This window comes from Hypanus sabinus, chromosome 2 (genome assembly GCF_030144855.1).
Source record: "Hypanus sabinus isolate sHypSab1 chromosome 2, sHypSab1.hap1, whole genome shotgun sequence".
Taxonomy (NCBI): Eukaryota; Metazoa; Chordata; class Chondrichthyes; order Myliobatiformes; family Dasyatidae; genus Hypanus; species Hypanus sabinus.
In genome coordinates, this window is record NC_082707.1 from 14,114,601 (window position 1) to 14,141,906 (window position 27,306).

The following is a 27,306-nucleotide window of genomic DNA, read 5'->3' on the forward strand; positions in this document are numbered from 1 at the left end:
CCTTTACCTTTCTCACCCACCTGGCTTCACCTATCACCTTCTAACTAGTCCCCTTTCCCCTCACCCCACCTTTTTATTCCAGTGTCTTCCCCCTTTCCAGTCCTGAAGAAGGGTTTCAGCCTGAAATGTTGTGCTTGGATGCTGCCTGACATGCTGAATTCCTCCATCATTTTGTGTGTATTGTTTTGGATTTCCAGCATCTGCAGAATCTAGTGTTTAAAATATGTCTATAGTTGTATGGGTTGAGCAGGTTGATCAAGATGGTGCCTAACTGCATTCTCCTTCAGGGTTGTAGCTCAGGCATAGTTGTGTTTTTAGGTTCACAGCAGTGGATTTGGCAACACAACTGAATGTTGCAGCAGACTTAATGGGCCAAATGGCCAAATTCTGCTCCTATGTCTTATAGTGGGCTGGCTGGTGATATAGTGGCATCAGCACTGAACTTCAAAGCAGATGACCCTGAGTTCAAACCCAGTCAGGTCCCAAACTGGGCAGCAGCAGTATCTGCACAGAACAAAGTTCTGGCAATCTACTTCCATACCTTGCCATGCAAACCCTCTGTAAATGGTCCATGAGGTCTCAAAGAATTGGACTCAACTTAACGACTGAACATCAACATGTCTTATAGTCCTATAGAAATTGGTGCAACACTGAAGATAGTATTACAAGATGATACACAAGATTTCCATAGGCAGCTGTGGAGGCCAGATCCGTGGGTGTATTTAAGGAAGAGGCTGATAGGTTCTTGATCGGCCAGGTTATGGAGAATGGGGTTGAGATGACAACTGGATCAGCCATGATGAATAGGCAGAGCAGACTCAAAGGGTGGAATGACCTAATTCTGATCTTATCTTTTGTAGTCTTATGGTGGAGAAAGTTAGCTCATCAGTCAGCATCTATGGAGAGAAATCAATAGTAGACATTTCAGCTGAATAAGCAATAAAACAGTATAGCACAGGACCTACAGCCCACGATGTTGTGCCAACCTTTTAACCTACTCCAAGTTAAATTATATATTTAAAAGAAAAACAGAACAAATTAAAACACCATCAATACTACTACAGTACACTGTGTATTAGTGCCTAATAGTTATTGACAGAAGAATTCACCTAGTGTATGCTGCTGTTTTCTTTTTATTGATTGTAAGTGAACAAAGTCAGTGCAGACACCTAGTGTAGATAAGAGTCTCTCTATACAATGATTTTGATGATTGCGTCCTCCAAATTTTCATGTTCATTGTAACATTATAGAGGATTAGTGATGCCTTAATATTCTTCATAGTTCCTAACTTGCTGAACCTCCAGCCATTTCTGGCATCTCCAAGCTTGTATGTTTGAAACCACAGTGAGCAAAACAGTTCTGAACTACCTTTCTGTGTATTTCTAGCCAACTATCAGTGACAAAAATCACTTTTTTTTAAAGCAGAAAAACATGTGACTGACCCTATTTGAAAACTTATCACTGTAAGCACGGTGTAGAGTCTAACAGTTGCATAAACGCATGTGACAGACGCTACTTAGAAACTGTTTGACAAATCTCCTTTTCCAATTAAGCAGGATAGTGACCCAAATAAATAAAGGGAACTCTGGCCATTTTCTCAATTAGTTTTTGTTCTTTAAATGTGTGTATATAACACACACACACACACACACACACACACACACACACACACACACACTCACTCACTCACCACCTAGGACTTATCTTCTTGGAAACAATCACTGTGCATGTTGAGAAACACAATAGGATCAATGAAAAACTATACACAGAGACGGAACAAACAACCAATGTGCAAAAGAATACGAAACAAAAACAAGTAATATTCAGGAGCCTCATGGTTAAGGGATAACAACTGTTCTTGAACTCTTTCTTTTCTCTTGTGCATCAGAAAGCAGCAGCAACTGTGCTTCGACAGCAGGAAGGAACAGAAAAGACAAGAGCCTAAAGGCTCAAAATGGTGAGAATTCAATTTTTATTTTATTTATTTAGAGATACAGTGCAGAACAGGCCTTTCTGACCCAATGAGCCATGCAACCCAGCAATCCACCTATTTAACATGAGCCAAATCACAGGATAACTCACAATGACCCATTAACCTGTGGACTGTGGGAAGAAACAGGAGCATGCAGGGAAAACCCACATAGGCAGGGGAGGACATACAAACTCCTCACAGATGACACCGGAACTGAACATCAAATATCTGTTGCCCCAAGCTCTAATGGCATCACATTCACTGCTACACTACCATCACGTCCAATGATTTTACAATGATTTCCTCTGGTTTGATCCATCACTCCCCCCCCCCCCCACCCACAGACACATCATTTTCACTGTAGAGGTGCCACGGAAGATGAAGTACTTCCAAGACACTGTTTATTTCCCATAGGGGGAGTGAGCCACTGCTTCTGAGAGGGAAGACAGAAACCAGCCCCATTAACAGTGGCAGCAGTGTAATGACGGAGACATTGTCATGGAAACAGGTAATGCAATTCTTTCATTGCAAGCCAAGCCCAATGACCTAGGTATTAATTTACTTTTTTCTATTTTCCTTTCAGGAGAACATTTAACTTCCACTCCAGAACAAAGTAGGACTATTTCTCCAATTTCTGCCTGAAACTGTTTATTATTTTACATTTTTCCTGCACCCTTTCCTTTCACTTAAAACATATCAAACCACGGTGCATGTTAACATGCAGCAAGCTTAGTATTGAAGCTTTGCACTACAATGGGATTAGTATTTTTGATCCAATTTCAAGTCAGAGTCAAAGTTAATTCATAATTAAAATACATATTCACTCAGTGGCCACTTTATTAGATAAACTTGTACACCTGCTTGTTGATGCAAATATCTAATCAGCCGATCATGTGGCAGCAACTCAGTGCATAAAACCATGCAGATATGGCCAAAGGTTCAGTTGTTGTTCAGACCAAACATCACAATGGGGAGGAAATGTGATTTGACCATGGGATGATTGTTGGTGCCAGACAGGGTGGTTTTAGTATCTCAGAAACTGCCGAGTATCTGGGATTTTCACACACAACAGTCTCTAGAGTTCACAGATAACAGTGAAAAAAAAACATAAAACATCCTGTGAGTGACAGTTCTGTGGGTGGAGATGCCTTGTTATTGAGAGAGGTCAGAGGAGAATGGCCAGACCGATTAAAGCTGACAGGAAAGCAACAAAAAACTCAAAAAACTCAGCCTTGAAATGGATAGGCTACAGCAGCAGAAAACCATAAACAAACTTTATTAGGTGGCCACTGAATGATGACAACCAATGTGGAAAAGAAGACAAACTGTGCAAATAAAATAAAAATAATTAATACTGAGAACATGAATTGTAGCAAACTTGAAAGCGAGTTCAAAGGTTGTGGAATCAGTTGATTGTTGACTTGAGTAAAGTTACATACACTGGTTCAGAAGCCTTATGGTTGTAGGTTGAGAACTGTTCCTAAATGTTGGAGCAGACTCGATGGGCCAAGTGGCCGAATTCTGCTCCTATACCTTATGGTCTTATAAATGTAGTGGTGTGGAACCCAAGACTCCTGTGTGTACTGTCTAAAGGCAGTAGCAAAGTTAGCACTGCCTGGATGGTGGGGGTCCTTTATGATAGATGCCGCTTCCTTGTAGGTCTACTCAATGGTGGAGAGGCCTTTGCCTGTGATGATTGGGCTGTATCCACCACTTACTGTAGCCTTTTCTATTTGTGCGTATTAATGTTTCCATACTAGGCAGTGATGCAACCGGTTAGGATTCTCTCCACTGTGCATTTGCAGAAGTTTGTTCTTTTCTATATAATTTATATTAATTTATGGTTTTCTTCTGAATGTTGTTTACCTAATGATTCCTTAAGGTTGTCATAGCCAGGGGAAGTGGAGGTGGATAAGCTCCCACTGCCTATTAGACGCTCCCAATGGTGTGCATCTCAAATAGCCTCTGACAACCAAGAACAGCTCCTGGCGTTCCCATGTGTCTTAGCTACTAAGCCTGGTGTGAACATTTCTACTGACAGTAGAAGAGGCAAAGGCAGATTACTGGTGCCTTAAAACCAGTTGCTTCAGGTAGATAGGGCTCATCAGCTGTGGTTGGTAGCTCATTTAGGAGGTGAAACTCTGATCTTAAACCTCCGCTGCCTTGTGGCTTTACCCACTGATGGGGAAGGCTTCAGGAGTCCACCTCAGGAAAAAGCTGTAGTCCCACAGTCCATGCCTGTACTAGAAAACCAGGAATGATCTTCAGAGGACTCTTTCAAGGGCAAAGAGACAAATTTCAAATGAGGTTAAAGGTGACATCAGATGCATGGCAACTCCGGCAGGGTTAACAAGACATTACTTCCCACAATAGCATGAATGGCAGTGATACTTCACTACCAGATGAACACAACGCCTTCTATGCATGCTTTGAAAGGGAGAATATAACTACAGCTGTGAAGATCCCTGCTGCACCTGATGACCCTGTGACCTCTGACTCAGAGGCCGATGTTAGGCTGTCTTTAAAGAGAGTAAACCCTTGCAAGCCAGAAGGCCCCGATGGAGTATCTGGTAAGGCTCTGAAAACCTGTGCCAACTAATTAGCTGTATTCAAGGATATTTTCAACCCCTCACTGCTATGGGCAGATGTTCCCACTTGCTTCTAAAAGGCAACAATTACACCAGTGCCCAAGAAGAATAATGTGGGCTGCCTTAATGAGTATCACCCAGCAGCACTCACATCGACAGTGATGAAATGCTTTCAGAGGCTGGTTATGACTAGACTGAACTCCTGCCTCAGCAAGGTCCTGGACCCATTGCAATTTGCCTTTCGCCACAATAGGTCAAGGGTAGACGCAATCTCAATGGCTCCCCACATGGCTTTAGACCACCTGGACAACACACGCACCTATGTCAGGATGCTATTCATCGACTATAGCTCAGCATTTAATACCATTATTCCCACAATCCTGATTGAGAAGTTGCAGAACCTGGCCTCTGTACCTCCCTCTGCAATTGGATCCTTGACTTCCTAACCAGAAGACCACAATCTGTGCAGACTGGTGATAACATATCCTCCTTGCTGATGATCAACACTGGTGTACCTCAGGGGTGTGTGCTTAGCCCACTGCTCTACTCTCTATATACATGTGGGGAACTACGTGTGCCTGTCTAGACATGCCCCCTGCTGACTGCTCCTGTGGCTCCTCCCACAGGCCCCTGTATAAAGGCGATCTGAGGCCTGATGCTCGGCCTCAGTCTCCAGGACGTAGTATGATGGTCACTCACTTCTGGTTCCTTCTTCCAGTCAATAAAAGCCGATATCTCGCCTTACGTCTCAAAGTGAGTTATTGATGGTGCATCAATACAAATGACTGTGTGGCTAAGCACAGCTCAAATACAATCTATAAATTTACTGATGATAGAACCATCGTTGGTAGAACCTCAGGTGTTGATGAGAGGGCATATAGGAGTGAGTGAACATTCAGGCAACACACACGTGCATGAAATGCTGGAGGAACTCAGTAAGTCAGGCAGCATCTATGGAAAAAAGTAAACAGTCGATGATTCAGGACAAGTCTCTTCATCAGGATTTTATCTATAGGTGTTGCCTGGTCTGCTGAATTACACAGAACATAGAATAGTACAGCATATTACAGGCCCTTCGGCCCACAATGTTGTACCAACCCTCAACTCCTGCCTCCAATATAAACCTCCACCTTATATTTCTCCATATACCTGTCTAGTAGTCTCTTAAACTTCACTAGTGTATCTGCCTCCACCACTGACTCAGGCAGTGCATTTCATGCACCAACCACTCTCTGAGTAAAAAACCTTCCTCTAATATCCCCCTTGAACTTCCCTCCCCTTACCTTAAAGCCATGTCCTCTTGTACTGAGCAGTGGTGCCCTGGGGAAGAGGCGCTGGCTGTCCACTCTGTCTAATCCTCTTAATATCTTGTACATCTCTATCATGTCTCCTCTCATTCTTCTTCTCTCCAAAGAGTAAAGCTCTACCTCCCTTAATCTCTGATCATAATCCATACTCTCTAAACCAGGCAGCATCCTGGTAAATCTCCTCTGTACCCTTTCCAATGCTTCCACATCCTTCCTATAGTGAGGTGACCAGAACTGGACACAGTACTCCAAGTGTGGCCTAACCAGAGTTTTATAGAGCTGTATCATTACATCACAACTCTTAAACTCTATCCCTTGACTTATGAAAGCTAACACCCCATAAGCTTTCTTAACTACCCTATCTACCTGTGAGGCAACTTTCAGGGATCTGTGGACATGTGCCCCCAGATCCCTCTGCTCCTATACACTACCAAGTATCCTGCTCTGCCTTGGAGTTAGTCCTTCCAAAGTGTACCACCTCACACTTCTCCAGGTTGAACTCCATCTGCCACTTCTCAGCCCACTTCTGCATCCTATCAATGTCTCTCTGGAGTCTTCAACAATCCTCTACACGATCTACAACACCTCCAACCTTTGTGTGGTCTGCAATCTTGCCAACCCACCTTCTACCCCCACATCCAGGTCATTAATAAAAATCACGAAAAGTAGAGGTCCCAGAGCAGATCCACTAGTCACAACCTTCCAAACTGAATGTACTTCTGAGAGATCTGTGACATGACCCAGTTTGTTACTTAATACTAAATCTAGTATGGCATTCCCCCTAGTCGGCCTGTCAACATGCTGTGACAGGAATCCATCCTGGACACACTTAACAAACTCTGCCCCATCTAAACCCTTGGAACTAATCAGGTGCCAATCAATATTAGGGAAGTTAAAGTCAACCATAATAACAACCCTGTTATTTTTGCACCTTCTGCCTCCCAAATCTGCCATGTGGTATCTCTGCTGCTACCAGGGGGCCTATAGAATACCCCCAATATAGTAACTGCTCCCTTCCTGTTCCTGACTTCCACCCATACTGACTCAAAAGAGGATCTGGCTACATTACCCACCCTTTCTGTAGCTGTAATAGTATCCCTGACCAGATCCTCCAGCATTGCGTGTGTTTGTTACCTGGATTTCCAGCATCTGCAGATTTTCTCTTGTTTTCAATATTTCTTCTCCACCGCACCAGATAATGAACCCATGTACAATACCTCAGTATTTCTTTTTCTTTTTACTCTCTTTTTGCATTATTCACTTCATTTTATATATACTTTTATTGTCATTTATAGTTATTTTTATTATTATGTACTGCACTGTACTCAGCAGTAAAACAACAAATTTCATGACAAATTCCAGTGATATTAAACGTGAGTATGAATCTGATTCTGAAAATACCATCATTGGATATTAAGAAATTTGATGCAATTAAATAAGCAATTAGAAAATTTCTTTGTGCTGAAAGTAAGAGGGGAAAACCTAAAGGGGGAAGTGTGGAACAAGTTCTTTTTTTCTTTACACAGCCTGGATGGTGCTTGGAATAGTACCTGCAGAATTGGAGGCAGATGTTTCCAAGGTTTTTGGGTAGGCATATGAGTCAGGGAAGGAAAGGATATGGATCATGTGCAGGCAGAATAGATTTAGTTTAATTTGCCAATGTACGATGTTCAGTACAGATGCTGTGGGCCAAACAGCCTGTTTTTGTACTGCACTGTTCTATCTTATGTAGGTTAATCAATTTGAGAAATGGGACTAGAAGAAGCTGATGGAGCTAATATTGCTGCGTCTAATTCTTTGGGTCACAGGGTGGCAGGGTTGGGCAAGGAGAAATGTTTGGGGTAGTGAGAAAGATACACAGAAACTTTGGGTCATTCAAGATAATAAAAAGAAAACAGAGATGCCTCAGATTCTCTGTGCAAGATGATAGGGAGGTTAAAATGGCATATGGTGTGTTGGCCTTCATTTGTCAGGGGACTTGAGTTCAAAAGCAACCAGGTAATGCTGCAGCTCTATGAAGCTCTGGTTAGAGCACACTTGGAGTACCATATTCAATTCTGGTCACCTCAGTACAGGAAGGATGTGAAAGCTTTAGAGAGGATGCAGAGAAGATTTACCAGGATGCTGCCTGGATTAAAGAGTATGTTTTAGGAGGATAGGTTAAGCAGGATAGGGTTTTTCTCTTTACAGAGGAGAAGGATGAAAGATGACTTAATGGAGGTACATAAAACGATAAAATGCATAGAACGGGCAGCCAGAGACTTTTTCCTCAAAGCAGAAGTGGCTAATACAAGGGAGCATAACTTTAAGGAGCTTGATGAAATTGTAAGGGGGATGTCAGAATCAGTTTTTTTTAAAAACACAGAGAGTAGTGACTGTGTGGAACACACTACCAAGGCTGGCAGTAAAGGCAGTTACATTACAGACATTTAATAGACTCTTAGATAGGCACATGGTTGAAAGAAAACATGTAAGACTATGTGATACGTGGGAAGGAAGGGGTAGATTGATCTTGGAGTAGGTTAAAGGGTCAACATAACATTGTGGGCTGAAGGGCCTGTGCTGTACTATGTTCTATCTCTGGGTATCTAATGCTAGGTACTTCAAGCCAGATAGCACCTTCAGACATAATCCCACAATATGTAATTGTGGACCTTTGAAATAGAGCAGAAGCCAAGCTGTATCACAGCTACATACCTGGACAGCTTGTCGGTCGGAGCTGCTGTAGACAGAGATCTGTGGCGCCTGTGACCTGGGAGATGTATTGACAGTAGTGGTTGTGGTCGAAGTTGTTATGCTTTGATCGTTCTCCATGGCTGCGCACTTCTTGACAATCAACACATCAGAGGCAACGATTGGTGACGTGAGGCTTCAAAGCTGCAGGATCAACAAGCAGGAATAAACTTAGCATTCACATCCTTAACGTTGTCATCGAGGGTTACTGTGGCAGTCTATATTGGGCACACATTACTGACTACTTGCCAAATCAGTTCTGATGAGAGTTGCTTATATAAAGCACATAGGATATCTTAGGCACTGCACTGACCTTCTGAAATAAATATCAGAAGAAAAATGAGGTTCTAATTCACTTACACCCTTTTGCACTGTCACATAATGTTAAAATTCACCATAATGCCATTCCATACATGTAATATGATTTCACTCTGGAGGTTTGCAAGACCTGCCTGGCATGATTCATATACAAACTGGAATTTCCTCACCATGTTGATAGGGTTCGAGAAATTTCCTTTGACAAATGGGTTCCAAACATATTGAACCAGCAGCAACACTGGCTGACAACTCAATACAGCCGACCAGCTAAAGCACTGAGGACTTGGACCAAAATCAGAAACAACTCAGGGATTGGAAACTATTCTCTGCGGATTGGAATGTGCCCAGACAGTGATAATTAAGTTCAATGAGAAAAATAATGATGATTAGTGATGCAGTTAGCAATCAGAATCACACCAGAACATATTTATGAGCTGACACACAGCACCACAGCATCATTGCTAATGTGTTGCTGGAGTCACTTTAGTTGTGAGAAGGAGAAACTCCTGCATGTGCAGATTATCTGACGGGAAAGAAATTTAGTAATATATTCTTACCCAGCACATTGAGGCCCTCCGTTCGTCAGGGTTGACCGTGGAAGTTACATCCTAGCTGTTTACGCGATATGCAAGTCCTTGCAGTAGGATATGAAGAGCAAGTTGATGCCCACACAGCAGGCTCCCGCTCTCCACGCAGCGCACAGATCCAAAGGAATGGCAGAGACTCATACAGTTTGGCACCAGTGACATTGTAGGAATTGCCAGTCAGCATTGAACCCAACGTAGGATTGCTTTAGTGTCTCCAGCTCTAGATTTTTTCTCAGGGTTTACTCTTGAAGTTTTCCCAATGAGCGGGTATAGCCGCAAGGCAGCGGAAGTTTGAGATCAGAGTTTTTTTTCCCTCCTAAATAAGTTGCCAACCATGGCTGACGAGCCCCATCTGCCTGAGTGACTGGTTTTAAGGCACCAGTAAACCACCTTTGACCCTTTTCCTGTCAGTGGGAATGGTTTCACTGGGTTAGTAGCTAAACCACATGTGGAGCTGGACCTGTTTGTCAGAGGCTATTTCAGACCCACGCTATTTGGAACATTTATTATGCAGTGGGAACTTTTCCCTTCTACCCCGCCGCCCCACCCACCCCACTTTAACAACCCATAAGGAACTTGGTACATTATGCTCTAAATAAATATCAATAAAACTGACAGGAAGGCAGCAAAATTCAAAAGGGTGGCATGATAGTGTAGCTGTTGGTGTTATACATTACAGTGCAAGTGATCACAAGACGATAAGACACACGAGCAGAATTAGGCCATTTGGGCCATCGAATCTGCTCCCCCTTTCAATCATGGCTGATCATTTTTTCCCCTCCTCAGCCTCACTCACCAGCCTTCTCCCCATAGCCTTTGATGTTGTGTCCAATCAAGAACCTATCAAGCTCTGCCTTAAATACAATCGACAACCTGGCCTCCACAGCTGCATGTGGTAACAAATTCCACAAATTCACCACCCTCTGGCTTAAGAAATTTCTCCCCAGCTCTGTCTTAAATGGATGCCCCTCTATCCTGAGGTTGTGCCCTCTTGTCCTAGACTCACCCACCATAGGAAACATCTTTCCACATCTGTCTAGGCCTTTCAATATTCATAAGGCCTAGACATCTAAATTTCATCTAAATTTCAGCAAGTACGGACCCAGATCAATCAAACGTTCCTTGTATGATAACCCTTTCTGCATTCCTGAAATCATCCTTGTGAACCTCCTCTGAACCCTTGCTAATGCCAGCACATCATTTTTTAGATGAGGGGCCCAAAATTGTTCACAATACTCATGATGAGGCCTCACTAGTACTTTATAAAGTCTCAGTATCACATCCCTGCTGTTGTATTCCCTGCTCTTGAAATAAATGCTAACATCGCATTTGCTTTCCTCACCACTGACTCTACCTGCAACTTTTAGGGTGTTCTGCACAAGGACTTCCAAGACCCTTTGCATTTCAGAATTTTGGATTTTCTCCCCATCAGGGTTCAATTCCTGCCGCTGTCTGTAAGAAGTTTGTACGTTCTCCACGAGACTGTATTGATTTCCACCGGGTGCTCCAGTTTCCATCCACATTCCAAGGACATTAAGTACAGGTTAGGGTCAGTAAGTTGTGGGCATGCTGTGCTGCTGCCGGAAGTGTGCTCACAATTGCAGGTTGCCCCCAACACATCCCTGACACAAAAGACATATTTCACTTCTTTCAAATTTCTGACGTATATGTGACAAATAAATCTAATCTACCATTCACCTACATGATTTACAGTAGCCAGTTAACCTATCAGCCTACATGTCTTTGGGATATGGGAGGAAACCAGAGCATAATCAGGTAATCATTTTCCAATGTTCCTTAGATTCAGGATCAGTTCCTGAAGATTGGAGAGTGGCTAATGTTATCCCACTTTTCAAGAAGGGAGGGAAGGAGAAATCGGAGAACTATCGCCCTGTTAGCCTAACGTCAGTCGTGGGGAAGATGCTTGAGTCCATTATTAAGGACAAAATTGTGGCATATCTTGATGGCAGTAATAGAATTAGGCCAAGCCAGCATGGATTTACCAAGGGCAAATCATGCTTGACTAATCTGTTGGGAGTTTTTTTGAGGGTGTAACAAGGATGTTAGATGAGGGTAAGCCAGTGGATGTAGTGTACCTAGATTTTCAGAAGGCATTCGATAAGGTGCCACATAGGAGATTGGTGAGTAAAATCAGAGCCCATGGCAATGGAGGCAGGGTTTCAACATGGATAGAAAACTGGTTGGCAGATAGAAAGCAAAGGGTAGCAGTGAATGGGTGTATGGGTGTTTCTCGGACTGGCTGGAGGTGACTAGTCGGGTACCACAGGGCTCTGTATTGGGACCAAAGCTCTTTACGATTTATGTCAATGATTTAGATGAGGGCATTGAAAACTATATCAGCAAGTTTGCTGACGATACTAAACTGGGTGGCAGTGTGACATGCGAAGAGGACGTTAGGAGAATACAGGGAGACTTGGATAGGCTAGGTAAGTGGGCAGATACTTGGCAGATATCATTCAATGTGAATAAATGTGAAGTTATCCACTTTGGAAGCAGGAACAAGAGGGCAGAATATTGTCTGAACGGTGAGAGTTAGGTAAGGGAGAAATGCAAAGAGACCTTGGAGTCCTAGTTCATCAGTCAATGAAGGTGAATGAGCAAGTGCAACAGGCAGTGAAGAGGGCAAATGGAATGTTGGCCTTTATTACAAGGGGAGTTGAGTACAAGAGCAAGGATGTCCTTTTGCATTTGTACAGGGCCCTGGTGAGACCACACCTGGAATATTGTGTACAGTTTTGGTCTCCAGGTTTAAGGAAGGACATTCTGGCAATTGAGGAAGTGCAGTGTAGATTCACTAGGTTGATTCCTGGGATGGCAGGGCTGTCTTACGCAGAGAGATTGGAGAGATTGGGCTTGTAAACACTGGAATTGAGGAGATTGAGAGGGGATCTGATTGAAACGTTTAAGATAATTAAAGGATTTGATAGGATTGAGGCAGAAAATATGTTCCAGATGTTGGGAGAGTCCAGTACCAGAGGGGATGGATTGAGAATTAGAGGTCAGTTATTTAAAACAGAGTTGAGGAAAAACTTCTTCTCCCAGAGAGTTGTGGAGGTGTGGAACGCACTGCCTCGGAAGACGGTGGAGGCCAATTCTCTGGATGCTTTCAAGAGGGAGCTAGATAGATATCTGATGGATAGGGGAATCAAGGGATATGGGGACAAGGCAGGGACTGGGTATTGATAGTGAATGATCAGCCATGATCTCAGAATGGCGGTGCAGACTCGAGGGGCCGAATGGTCTTCTTCTGCACCTATCGCCTGTCTGTCTGTCTGTCATACAGAGGAAAGCCACAGAATTACAGGAAGAAGGTGCAAACTCCACACAGAAAGTAGAGGAGGTCAAGATCAAACATGGGTTTCTGATTCTGTAAGGCCATCCCTCTGCTAGCTGTGCCACCAATTAGTCCTTTTGTGCTTTACTGCAGGACATCCATTGGTCAAGTTCTTCAGAGTTTTAGAATGCCTAGGTTTGCATTCCTCTGGGCCGAGACCAGGACCCCATACCACAGTGTCACCTGTTACAGCACCCAAGGGAAGAGGTGTGAGAGGCAGTGTGGGAGAATACAGATGTGTGGATCTGTGCTGGAATCCGCACTGGGTTGCCCCATGCAGGCTAGCTTTCCCATCAGTGCTGCTCTCCAGTGTTCACTCCCTGGAAGACAAGTTGGATTTCCTTCATCTGTGACTGATCCAGTGTGAGATGAGTAACTGCCGTGTGCTTGTTCCTGCAGAAATGTAGCTCCAGGACAACATCCCATGCACCATCAATCTTCAGGCCATGACACTCAAGGACTTCTTGTGGTAAACCATGTATATAGGTTGTAACTGGGTTATCTGTCTGGACACTCCCCTCTGCTGACTGCTCCTGTGGCTCCTCCCATAGTCCCCTGGATAAAGGCAATTATGTCATTGTTGCTCCCACTATCCAGGAGAGAGATACAGCATGGTTGGTAAAAGCCTTTCAGCATTTACTCTACTTTCAATCTTTTGGAGTAATTGATAGTGCATCACTTCTGCTAATATTATTTGTGACTGTATATGCTATCATTACCATATGTGCTGTGTGTTCTGTGGTTTGCACCCTGGCCTCAGTTAGCTGTATACATGTGTGTGATTGACTGATAATTAAACTTGAACCTGAAGTTAATGGAAATTCGATGAAGAGGTAAAAAATTTTGATTGATCTCAAAAGAATAAATCATGAACGAGGTAGCAGAAATGTATTCAAATCAGGGAGCTACTCATTTACACGAACCCCAGTTTATTCTTCCAATATTCCCACCAACTCTTCAGTAGGAGTTAGTGAAGTGTGGCTAATAACAACAGTACTGCATCAGTCTTCAATCATAAGAGCTGTTGGGAGAATGATAACTGGCTTCACATTGCTTCCGGTATGAAATCCTGCATTTATGTGAAAATTGACATGATGTCGATTCTGGAAATCCAAAACAAAAATACTGCTGGAGAAACTCAACGCAATAGGCAGCATCTATAGAAGTTCAGGTTTATTGCCATGCAACCATATGCATTTACACTGCCAAATAAAACAACATTCATCAGGACCAAAGTACTCAACACAGTACATAAAGTATCACCACAACAAATATTAAAATATATTCTGGAAAATTGATATTTTGCACAAGGTGCATTTACAACACAAGTTTAAAAGTAAACAGTATAATGCTAGTGGCACTTCATACATGGTGAGACCTGGGTGGTGGCAGTGAGTTCAGTAGTCTCACAGCTTGGGGGAAGAAGCCATTTCCCATCCTAACAGTTCTTGTCCTAAAACTACATTACTCCTGCCTGACAGTTGGATCCTTAATACTAAGAGCCCTGTATATGCAGTACTCCATATACACATCTCAAATGTGCTGAAGAAAGACCCTGATGATCCTCTCAGGAGTCCCCACAATCCTTTGTAGGGTTGTACGGGCAGATGCCTTGCAATTCCCGTATGAGGCAGTGATCAGCTGGTCAAGACATTCCCAGGAAAGTGAAAGAGTTATAGATTAACGGCAAGGATCCTAAGTCAGAACTGAGAAACAGGAAGAAACCAGTTTGTTCTCAGTAGCAGAGATGGCAGGGAGAGTAATGGGTAGTACAGAGGGAGTATCTCTGTTAGGACGAGACCAAATTTATATTGCATTTTTGCCATATTAAGAGCAACACACCCTACACGACCATAATCTGACAATCAAGATTATTGTAAGCATATTAAGACTGAGAAGCAAGATCTCAGTGAAAGCAAGGAAGGGAGAAAGCTAGAGAAGTATCCAAATTTCTGAAGATCAGGGTGTGGCTGCTGTTGATGAAAATCCAAGATATGTAGAGGTCACAACTGCTGGAATACTGATGTGCAAAATAAAACTGCCCTCACAAAAGTGCCAACTGCTAAACCATGTTTCAGAATGAGAGGTGTCCTGATAAGAGGTGTATAAGACAATGAGAGGCATTGATTGTGAGGATAGTCAGAGGCTGTTTCTCAGGACTGAAATGGCTAACACAAGAGGGCACAGTTTTAAGGTGCATGGAAGTAGGTACAGAGGAGATGTCAGGGGTAAATAATTCAATTTATTTATTTATTTATTTTTTTACACGCACAGAGGGTGGTGAGTGCGTGGAATGGGCTGCCAGCGACGGTGGTGGAGGCAGATACAATAAGGTCTTTTAAGAGACTCCTGGATAGGTACATAGAGCTTAGAAAAATAGAGGGGTATGGGTAATCCGGGGTAATTTCTAAAATAAGTACATTGTGGCAACCCATTTCCTGGCACATCCGAACCGGCTCACAATTAGATAGCCTACGGGGGTTTGCGAGCACAGAGCTTTGGAGCATCTGCGCCACGGGGGGCAGGTTGAGGGAGGCTTAGAAGTGAGGCTGAGGATTTCGAATAAAGTTTTTTCCTTCGACTGCAGTTACCGACTCCGTGTCGTAACTTTAGCGCTGTGTGTAGCACACCGCTACAATTGGTGACCCCGACGGTCCAAACGATTTTTGGACCAGAAATGACCGACGCCGCCTCTGTTCATGCGGTTTCGTTGAAACTGCCGGGTTTCTGGACACAGCGCCCGGACTAATGGTTCCAGCAAGCCGAAGCCCAATTCCACGTTCGCCAGATCACCTCAGAAGACACCCGCTACTACTACGTGGTGAGCTCCCTCGACCAGGACACAGCAGCCCAGGTCACGGAGTTCGTACAGTCGCCCCCGGCAGACGGCAAGTACACGGCATTCAAAGCCCTGCTCCTCAGGACTTTCGGACTCTCACGGCGCGAGCGGGCTGCCCGTTTACTGCACCTGGATGGCTTGGGCGACAGACCTCCATCGGCTTTAATGAATGAGATTTGTCTCTAGCCGACGGACACACACCCTGCCTCATGTTTGAGCATGCATTCCTGGAGCAGCTGCCCAAGGACATACGCCTTGCTGCAGTCCGACGCGGATTTCAGTGACCCCCGGAAGGTGGCAGCCCGGGCGGACTTGCTGTGGAACGCCAAAAAGGTGAGCAGGGTGTCCATCGCACAGATCTCCCAGCCACGCTCCCGGCAGCAAACCAGTCCAGGCCCGGCCGCAGAGCCCGCCAACCCTCGGCCCAAGGAACACTGGTGCTTCTACCACCAGCGGTGGGGTGCAGAAGCCCGCCGTTGTCGCCCGCCCTGTAAATTCCCGGGAAATGCCAGGGCCAGCCGCCGCTGATGGCTACAGCGGCTGGCCATCGGGATAGCCTCCTGTATGTGTGGGATAGAAGGTCGGGACGCCGGTTTTTGGTCGATACTGGTGCCGAGATCAGCATTTTACCTCAGACGAGTTACGACACCTGCAGCAGGGCACCGGGTCCCCCCCTGAGGGCCGTGAACGGCAGCACAGTAAGGACCTATGGCACCCGTCAGGTGCAGCTACAGTTCGGCTCCAGCCAGTTCACGTGGGACTTTACACTGGCCGCCGTAGCCCAACCGCTTCTGGGTGCAGATTTTTTGCGGGCTCACAGCCTACTGGTCGACCTGCCCAGGGAGAGACTGGTACACACCGAGACCTTTCAGACGTTCTCCCTGGGTGCAGCCCAGTTGCCAGCCCCTCACCTTGGCTCCATCAAGCTGTCTGACAATGACTTCACCAGGGTCCTGGCGGAGTTCCCATCGGTTCTGGCACCGCAGTTCACAGCGGCCATGCCCCGACACGGCAAACAGCACCACATCCCGACCCAGGGACCACCCCTCCACGCCCGCGCTCGGCGGCTTCCCCCGGACAAGCTCCGACTGGCGAAGGAGGAGTTCCAGAGGATGGAGGAATTGGGGATCATTCGGCAGTCCGACAGCCCATGGGCCTCCCCCCTGCACATGGTGCCCAAAGCGACGGGAGGCTGGAGACCGTGCGGCGACTACCGCAGGCTGAACGAGGCTACCACATCGGACCGCTACCCTGTGCCGCACATTCAGGACTTTGCAGCAAACCTGCACGGCGCACGGATCTACTCCAAGGTAGACCTCGTCCGAGGGTACCATCAAATCCTGATGCATCCTGACGATGTCCCCAAAACGGCTCTCATCACCCCGTTTGGCCTTTTCGAGTTCCTCCGCATGCCGTTCGGCCTGAAGAATGCCGCACAGACGTTCCAGCGGTTAATGGACGCGGTGGGACGGGACCTGGACTTCGTGTTCATCTATTTGGACGACATCCTCATAGCCAGCAGCAGTCGTCAGGAGCATCTGTCCCACCTCCGTCAACTCTGCGCCCGACTGAGTGAGTACGGTCTTACAATCAACCCCGCCAAATGCCAGTTCGGACTCGATATCATTGACTTCCTGGGCCACAGGATTACTAAAGACGGGGCAACCCCTCTGCCTGCTAAGGTAGATGCGGTCCGCCACTTCCCCCGACCCACCACGATCAAAGGCCTTCAGGAATTCGTAGGTATGGTCAATTTCTACCACCACTTCCTCCCTTCAGCTGCCCGGATCATGCGCCCCCTGTTCGCCCTGATGTCGGGTCCGAGCAAGGACATTACCTGGGACGAGGAGTCCGCCGCCGCTTTCGTTCAAACGAAGGAAGCTTTGGCGAACGCCGCAATGCTAGTACATCCCAGAATGGACGCCCCTACCGCCCTCACAGTGGACGCATCTAACACGGCAGTCGGTGGGGTGCTGGAGCAACTCATCGCAGGTCGCTGGCAACCCCTGGCATTTTTCAGCAAACACCTGCGGCCACCCGAGCTCAAGTACAGTGCTTTCGACCAGGAACTGTTGGCGCTCTACCTGGCAATCTGGCATTTCAGGTACTTCCTAGAAGGTCGGCCCTTCACCACATTCACGGACCACAAACCGCTTACCTTTGCGTTTACGAAAGCGTCCGACCCCTGGTTGTCCCGCCAGCAACGCCACCTGTCCTACATCTCTGAATACACGACGGATGTCCGGCACGTCTCCGGTAAGGACAATGTCATGGCGGTTGCGCTCTCTCGCCCTACCGTTCATGTCCTTTCCCAAGGGGTAGACTTTGAGGCACTGGCAGAGGCGCAGCAGGCGGATGAGGAGATTCCGAGTTACAGAACCGCAGTCTCCAGTTTGCAGCTCCAGGACCTTCCCGTAGGCCCGGGTGAGAGGACCCTACTCTGTGACGTCGCTACCGGCCAGCCCCGTCCCGTCGTCCCAACAGCCTGGCGGCGCCGTGTTTTCAACTCCATTCATAACTTGGCGCATCCCTCCATCCGGACAACTGTCCGGATGGTTTCCAGCAGGTTCGTTTGGCACAGACTCCGCAAACAGGTCAGTGAATGGGCCAAAACGTGCATGCACTGCCAGACGACCAAGGTGCAGCGGCACACCAAAGCCCCACCGCAGCAGTTCCATCCCGCCCACCGGCGTTTCGACCACGTTCATGTGGATATCGTGGGCCCCCTGCCAGTGTCGCGCGGAGCGCGTTACCTCCTGACTATCGTGGACCGGTTCACAAGATGGCCAGAGGCGGTCCCGCTCACCGACACCACCTCCGAATCTTGCGCCCGAGCCCTGATCACCACCTGGGTATCTCGCTTTGGTGTACTGGTCCACATTACCTCCGACAGAGGCGCCCAGTTCACCTCCAGCCTGTGGTCAGCTATGGCCAGCCTTTTGGGGACTCAGCTGCACCACACAACTGCCTACCACCCACAGTTGAACGGGCTAGTGGAGCGTTTCCACTGTCACCTGAAGTCGGCCCTCCTGGCCCGCCTGCGAGGAGCCAACTGGGCGGACGAGCTTCCCTGGGTCCTACTCAGCATCCGCACAGCACCCAAGGATGACCTGCACGCCTCGTCGGCCGAGTTGGTATACGGCGCGCCCCTGGTCGTCCCCGGGGAGTTCCTACCAGCCCCACGGGGGCAAGAGGAAGATCCCGCAGCAGTCCTGGGCAGACTACGCGAGAAGCTCGGTAACCTGGCCCCATACCCACTTCACAGCAAGGGCGGAACCCAACCTGCGTACCCAAAGACCTGCAGAACTGTAAGTTTGTGTTTGTACGAAGGGGCGGGCATCGGCCACCGCTGCAGCGGCCATACGAGGGGCCGTTTATGGTGCTCCGGAACAACAGGTCCACGTTCGTGCTGGACGTTGGGGGGAAAGAGGGGGTTTTCACGGTGGACCGCCTCAAACCGGCCCATGTGGACCTGGCACAACCGGCCGAGTTTCCGGCACCTCGGCGCAGAGGCCGACCTCCCAAGCAGGTTCTGGCCCAGACTGTGGACATTGGGGGGTGTATCGCCGGTTCTGGGGGGGGGGGGGGTTATGTGGCGACCCATTTCCTGGCACATCCGAACCGGCTCACAATTAGATAGCCTACGGGGGTTTGCGAGCACAGAGCTTTGGAGCCTCTGCGCCACGGGGGGCAGGTTGAGGGAGGCTTAAAAGTGAGGCTGAGGATTTCGAATAAAGTTTTTTCCTTCGACTGCAGTTACCGACTCCGTGTCGTAATTTTAGCGCTGTGTGTAGCACACCGCTACAACATGTTCAGCACAGCATTGTGGGCCGAAGGGCCTGTATTGTGCTGTAAGTTTTCTATGTTTCTATGTTAGAATCTGTTCTTGCTCAGCATACAAATGTAGTCATGACCTCAGCGAGTAAGATTCCAAGTGTGCAACTGCACTAGGTTGGCTGTATTAATTTAATCCCTGCCAAAAAGCTAGCCAGGGCTGCTCTGATCTCTGATGTCATCTGTACACAAACAGAAGCTCAGATTTCAGGCACCACAATTGCTGAAGTATGTTTATTTACCAGCCAGAGGAGATAACGCAGTTCTGAATGTGAATAAGCTCCTTAGGCTCTGATCAATAATGGGCTGCAAAGATTTGCCGAAATGAATTGAATAGAAAGACCAGAGTTTTTGTGCCACAGTGCCAATTGACAGCCTTATTAAATTGTGTACTAAAACCAGAAAATGCTGGGAACATCCAGCAGACAAAGTAGAACAAGTGGAAAGTTAATGTTTCAGGTTTGAGCCCCTTTATGATTCCAAACAAAGCTCCTGATATTTCAGGCTTCATTTTCCTGAAGTAAGAACTTTTTCTCTTCCCAGGATCAAGGATCCACTTTATTCACTGTACAGGTTGAGCACCCCTTAATCTGAAATGCTTGTGACTGGAAGTGTTTTGGATTTCAAATTTTATTTGGATTTTGGAATATTTTCATCCACATGGGTTCAAAGCCTCAAAGTATATTTATTATCAAAGTATGTATACAGTACGCCAACCTGATATTGGTCCTCTCACAGGCAGCCAGGAAACAAATGGAAACAAATGGAAACAGCCATGGAACCCACTTGAAGAAAACATCAAACACCTAACGTGTGGGGAACAAATCATTTAAATGACAAAAAGCAAGCGAGAAACACACAGAATATTAAACATCAAACCACAGAGTTCTCAGAACAGTCCAGGAGTGTTCAGTTCAGTTTAGCGCCATGCCATGCATTGACCTCAGACAACACAGCCAGTCCATAAATGTCATATAATGAGATACCTCGGGGAGGGGACCAAAGTATGCATTTAAATCCACTTACATTACATACACAGTTTATATGTACTGTATACCCTGAAGGTAGTTTTATGTAGAATTTTTAGTAATTTTGTGCATGAAACAATTTGTATATTAAACAATCAGAAAGGTGGACAGTCAGCGGCTATTTGGCATCGTCATCTTTTCTGACTCGGAACTTAAGTGCTACCAGTAATCAGTCTTTGTCTCACTCTTGTTCATCACACACATGTACTAAAGCAGCCATTCAGAATGTTGGATTTTCAACAGCAACAATATTGGCAAACTCAACGAATTTCTCTTGTGCTTCGTGACTGAAGATGCTTATCACCACAAATCTTTAAAAATTTAATGCCATCCCTTTTCTTAAAACTCTGCAACCAGCCTGCTGAATATCCACAATTACCTTCAGTTTTCAGTCCACAGAGATAGATCTTTGCTTGTTTCATGATCAGCTTACTGTTAAATGGCATTTGTTCACTTGCCGACAAATCCATTCTTTCACTACAAAATCAAGAATTGAAGCGGTGTGCTACAATTCTGGAATAATGACACGCAGATGGTGAGTTGCAGTTGCATAAAAGATTTATTCAAACTTCGCGGCCTCGCTTTTAAGCCTTCCCGTTTCCGCCATCCCCGGGCGGGAAGGCTATAACAGGCGCATATTCACAGCCCCGCGCGCGGGTTTTTCCCCTTGCTGGTGAAGAAGGCCTGGCGCCCTTTTTGGGGCCGGCCTCTCTGCCGGCACGCGCCATTTTGTGAGCCCGTTCGAGTGCGCTGGAAAGTGGGTCACCAAAGAACTTTATTTTTACGCTTTATGTAGTGAATTTCTATTTTTCATTAACTTTTGTTAATAACATATGTGAAGTCACTTATCAGACCTGTCTGTTGTGCACAGAGACCTGCACACCACAGACAGACAGAGGAGCGGATATAGCCCAGTCCATCATGGGTAAAGCGCCCTCAACCATTGAGCAATCTACATGAAGCATTGTCACAGGAAGGCAGCATCAATTATTAGGAACTCCCATCACCCTTCTTGCTGCTGCTATCAGGAACAAGGTACTGGCACCTCAGGAACAGATATTACCCCCCGAACCATCAAACTCTTGAACCAAAGGGAATAACTTCATTCAACACTTCATCATTAAAATGTTACCATGCAACCTACAGACTCACATTAAAGGACTCTTTATTTCATGTTCTTCATATTTATTGCTTATTTATTTATGTATTTTTCTTTCTTTCTGTGATTTGCACAGTTGTCTTTTGCACACTGGTTGAACACCCAAGTTGGTACAGTCTTTCATTGATTCTCTTATGGTTATTATTCTATTAAGGGTCTATTGAGTATGCCTGCAAGAAAATATACCTCAGGGTTGCACATAGTGACACTTACATATACTTTATTAATGAATTTACTTTGAACATTCCCCAGGAACCTTCCCAGCGCCTTGTGGAATTTTTGTGACACCACTCAAAAACATTTTGGATTTCAGAGATTTTCGGATTACAAAATTTCAGCTAAGGGGTGCGCAACCTGTATATATTTAGACATGACTTTATAAGGTACATCTGCTCGTTAATGTAAATATCTAATATTTAGCAACTGAATGCATAAAAGTATGCAGACATGGTCAAAAGATTCAGTTGTTCAGACCAAATACCAGAATAGGGTAGAAACCTGATCTAAGTGACCTTGACCATGGAATGATTGGTGGTGCCAGATAGGATAGTTTGAGTATCTCAGAAACTGCTGATCTCCCTGCATTTTCACAGACAAAAGTCTCCAGTGTTTTTTGCACACTGGTTGAACAACCAAGTTGGTAGAGTCTTTCATTGATTCTCTTATGGTTATTATTCTATTAAGGGTCTATTGAGTATGCCTGCAAGAAAATATACCTAAGGGTTGTACATAGTGACACTTACATATACTGGAGTTTATAAAGAATGATGCTAAAAACAAAAAAAAACATCCAGTGAGCAGCAGTTTTATAGGCAAAAATGCCTTGCGAATAAGAGAGGTCAGAGTAGAATGGCCAGAGTGGTTCAAGCTGACGGGAAGGTGACAGTAACTCAAATAAACACACATTACAACTGTGGTGTGCAAAAGAGCACCTTTAAACACACAATGTGCTGAACCTTGAAGTGTATGGACTACAGCAGCCAAAGAGCATGAACGTACACTGTGGACTCCAGTTTATTGAACCATCAGTTCATGAGATCATATTTGGGATAACTCTTAAAGAACAAAACATAATTGAGAAAACTGTCAGGATTCCTTTCATTTATTTGGACAATATGCCACTTAATTGGGGTAGGAGACTATTGCTGAACAGTTTCTAAATGGTGTCAGTCACATGCACTTGTCTGGGCATTAAGACACTACAACGTGCTTAGAAAGATTAATTTTTAAATAGTGTTCATTGCAAGTGTTCGTATTTAAAATGCAGTGATTTTTGTCACTGAGAGCTGGTGAGAAATAAGCAGTAAGACAATTCAGAACTGTTTTGCTCACCACAGTTTCAAGCAATCAGGCATTGAGATGCCAGAAACAGCCAGGAGTGAAAATGGAATGATTCACTACTTCAACAAGTTAGGAGCTATGAGGATTTTGAAAGCATCAAGAATCACCTTGAATGTTACAATGAAAATGAAGATTTGGAGTATGCAATTATCAAAAGCATTGTACAAAGGCAGTCCATTATCTACACTAAGCGTCTATACTGATTTTGGTCATTTGCAGTCAATCAAAAGAACACAGCAGTGAGCACTACATGAACTCCCCGGTTGTTAAGACCATAAGATTATAAGACATAGGAGCAGAATTAGGTCATCTGGCCCATCGAGTATCCTCTGCCATTCGATCATGGCTAATCCTTTTTTTCCCTATCTCCTCAACCCCAGTTCCAGGCTTTGATAATTATTAGGAACTAATACAGTTTTATATTACTGTGGTATTTTGGTGGTGTTCTAATTTGTTCTATATTTCATTTAAATACAGAATTAGTTACTCAGTTTGTTTATTTTTTAAACGTTTTAAGTTATTTTAATTACTTCAGCAAATTGGGACAGCAGCTTAATTGGGCTTGATCCCAACATGTCCCAATTAATCGGTATCCACTCTATTAGAAATTTGCTGTGGTGTGTTGGTCAGGGTATAATATGCAACAAGAAACAATAACATTCATCAATTATAAAGAATTATATAAAAAGGTAAAGTTAGAGGTTAAAATATGGATATGGAAAAAATGCCCATAAATACATAAATATCTACATGTCTTTACAAAGGAAACATCATAAAAGGTGTTTTGAAGTGTTTGCAGTGCAGTGACAGGGTTTATAGATAGAGGGGGATGGGTTGGGAGCAACTAGAAAGGTTGATCAGATTAAATGCCTAGGGAAAAAAATGTTTAAGATGGTGTGAACTTTTTTTTTTGCTTTAACAGCCCTATTTTGCTTTTTAGAAGGGAACATTTGGAAAAGATGGTTTGCAGGGTGGGTGGTGTCCACTATGATTTTTCCTAACCGCTTCTTTGTCCTGGACATATACAAGTGCTGCAGTGATGGTAGAATGCAGCCGATGACCTTTCTGACCTGACAGTTCTCTGTAGCTTTTGTATATTGTGAGAGGATGCTGCACCAAACCAGACATAACAGCTGATGTGAGGAAGCTCTCTATAAAAGGTAGAATAGAATTGAACTAGTATGTTCTAGAGAAGATGAAATTATACCAAATGTCACAAGAGGTACATCCTCTGCAAAGTCTTTTTGTTAATGAAAGAGATATAAATTTCCCACAAAGTCTTATGAAATAATGATGCCCAGGAACCTGAATGGTGAAACAGAGCTAACTGTAGAGTTGTTGATGATGAGTGGGTGGAGATGTTTCCACAGATGCTCCACTTACTGTTCCGGTTACTGATAGAATCAGAATCACGTTTATTATCACTGACAGTATGTCATGAAATTTGTTGTTTTGTGGCAGCAGGTCAGTACTATACACAAAAAGAACTATAAAATACAATAATAAATATATATCGTATTCTGCAAAAATGTTGGGCACATATATGAGGGGTGATTGATAAGTTTGTGGCCTAAGGGAGAAAGAGATGTTATTAACCAAACTTTTGCATAACCACTCAAAGAGTTGAGCTGTACATGCATGTAACGAGAGCTGTGTAACTCATCTCCTTCTACCTTAGGCCACAAACTTATCAATCACCCTTGTACTGTATATAGCAAGGATACCTATGACTTCTGCACAGTACTGCAGTAATTTAATGTATTGCACTGTACTACTGCCATAAAAAGCCAAATTTCATTATACACATGAGTGATGATAAACCTAATTTGATTTCTAAAGGCCAATGCACCAAAAGCTCTCTTTACTACCCTATCTACCTGTGATGCCACTTTTAGGGAATTTTGTATCTGTATTCCCAGATCCCTCTGTTCTACTGCACTCCTCAGTGTCCTACCATTTACCTTCTATGTTCTACCTTGGTTTTTCCCTTCCAAAGTGCAATACCTCACATTTGTCTGTATTAAACTCCATCTGCCATTTTCAGCCCATTTTTCCAGCTTGTCCAAATCCCTCAGCAAGCTTTGAAAACCTTCCTCACTCTCTACTACAGCTCCAATCTTTGTATCATCAGCAAATTTCCTGATCCAATTTACCAAATTACCATCCAGATCAATGATATAGATGACAAATAACAATGAACCCAGCACTGATCCCTGTGGCACACCACTAGTCACAGGCCTCCACTCAGAGAAGCAATCCTCCACTATCACTCTCTGACTTCTCCCATTGAGCCAATGTCTAATCCCATTTACTACCTCACCATGTATACCTAGCGACTGAATCTTCCTAAGTAACGTCCCATGCGGGACCTTGTCAAAGGCCTTACTGAAGTCCATGTAGACAAATCCACTGCCTTCCCTTCATCCACTTTCCTTGTAACTTCCTTGAAAAACTCTAATAGATGTGTTAAACATGACCTACCATGCATAAAGCCGTGTTGACTCTCCCTAATAAGTCCCTGTCTATCTAAATACTTGCAGATCCTATCCCTTAGTACTGCTTCCAATACTTTACCTATTACCGACATCAAACTTACTGGCCTATAATTTCCCAGATTACTTTTAGAGTCTTATAGATGGTACTTGAGCTAAGCCTAGCCAGCCTATGGCTATGGGAAAGAGGCAAGAAGAGGGGCATCATAGTTGGGAAAGCAGAAGGGAGAGGGGAGGGAGCAGGCAGCACCAGGAAGACATTCTGTAATGATCAATAAACCAATAAATTACCTTGCCTGGTGTATCAGGGCTGGATGTTGTCTGCACACACGCCATCCCCCAATCTGGCACTCCTTCTCTGCCACCTGTACCACACCCTTCCCACAGCACTCCATACTCAGCATTCACAACATCCTTTGCACCTGCCAGATCTACAAACTCAGTCTCCACTCCATATTGGCAAATTCAGTACTGTGCAAAAGTCTGAGGCACCCTAGCTAAATACAGTATATGTGCCTAGGATTTCTGAAAAGTACCGTAATTAAAATAGATAGTGCATAAAGAGGGCAATATTAGTTCATTGTCCAACCCAAGGGTTGAATGGTTAGATTCAGAAATATGATGGCGGCGGGAAAGAAACTGTTCCTAAAATGTTGAATGTACATCTTCAGGCTTCTACACCTCCTCCTTTATGGTAGCAATGAGAAGAGGGTGTGCCCTGAGGGATGGTGGGTCTTTAATCATGGATGCTGCCTTTTTTATGCATTGCCTTTCAAGTAAGTTCTTGACTCTGGCGCACCTCAGAAGTGTGTGCTCAGCCCACTGCTTCTACTCTCTGTATACACACGACTGTGTGGCTAGGCATAGCTCAAATACCATCTATAAATTTGCTGATGATACAACCATTGTTGATAGAATCTCAGGTGGTGACAAGAGGATGTACAGGACTGAGATATGCCAACTAGTGGAGTGGTGTCGCAGCAAAAACCTGGCACTCAACGTCAACAAGATGAAAGAGCTGATTGTGGACTTCAGGAAGGGCAAGACAAAGGAGCACATACCGATCCTCATAGAAGGATCAGAAGCGGAGAGTGTGAGCAGCTTCAAGTTCCTCGGTGTCAAGATCTCTGAGGATCTAACCTGGTCCCAACGTATCGATGTAATCATAAAGAAGGCAAGACAGCGGCTAGACTCCATGAGGAGTTTGAAAATTTTTGGCACGTCAACAAATACACTCAAAAACTTCTATAGTTGTACCGTGGAGATCATACTGACAGGCTGCATCACTGTCTGGTATGGAAGGGCTACTGCACAGGACCAAAAGCTGCTGCAGAAGGTTGTACAGGCAGTCCCCAGGTTACGTACGAGTTCCGTTCCTGAGTCCGTCTTTAAGTCAGATTTGTACGTAAGTCAGAACAAGTACACCCAGTATTATTTAGCGTCAGTTAGTCAAACGTTTGTTTTAGTATATAGTATATATTTTACTTTTCTATGCATATAAAACACTTAAGAAACGTATGTATTCTGATAATTAAACCACTGCGTTGCTTAATAATAATTGTAGCTTTCATCGGGGCAGGGCCTTTCACGTGCTCCATTATTCTCACTTTATCCGTTATCCTTTAAAATTGTTCCGATCGTTCACCAACTGCAGCCTAATGCTTTTCCAATGACCGATGGCGTTTCACCTCTTTCCAAACGCTTTATTATTTCCATTTTATTTTGAACCATCAATGGAACAGAAACACTGCGA

At 44.8% G+C, this 27,306-nt stretch overlaps 1 protein-coding gene across 3 annotated transcripts in view; it reads right to left on the reverse strand.

Annotated features, from left to right (window-relative positions):
* The window catches only part of phc3 (polyhomeotic homolog 3 (Drosophila)), a 156,188-nt gene that overhangs the window by 101,187 nt on the left and 27,695 nt on the right, over positions 1-27,306 (reverse strand). For all 3 annotated transcript variants that reach the window (XM_059992214.1, XM_059992194.1, XM_059992204.1), the window contains exon 3: positions 8,565-8,744. In XM_059992214.1, coding sequence (XP_059848197.1) covers positions 8,565-8,681 — 117 coding nt within the window. In that variant the 5' untranslated portion in view covers positions 8,682-8,744. The remainder of the gene's footprint in view (positions 1-8,564; positions 8,745-27,306) is intronic.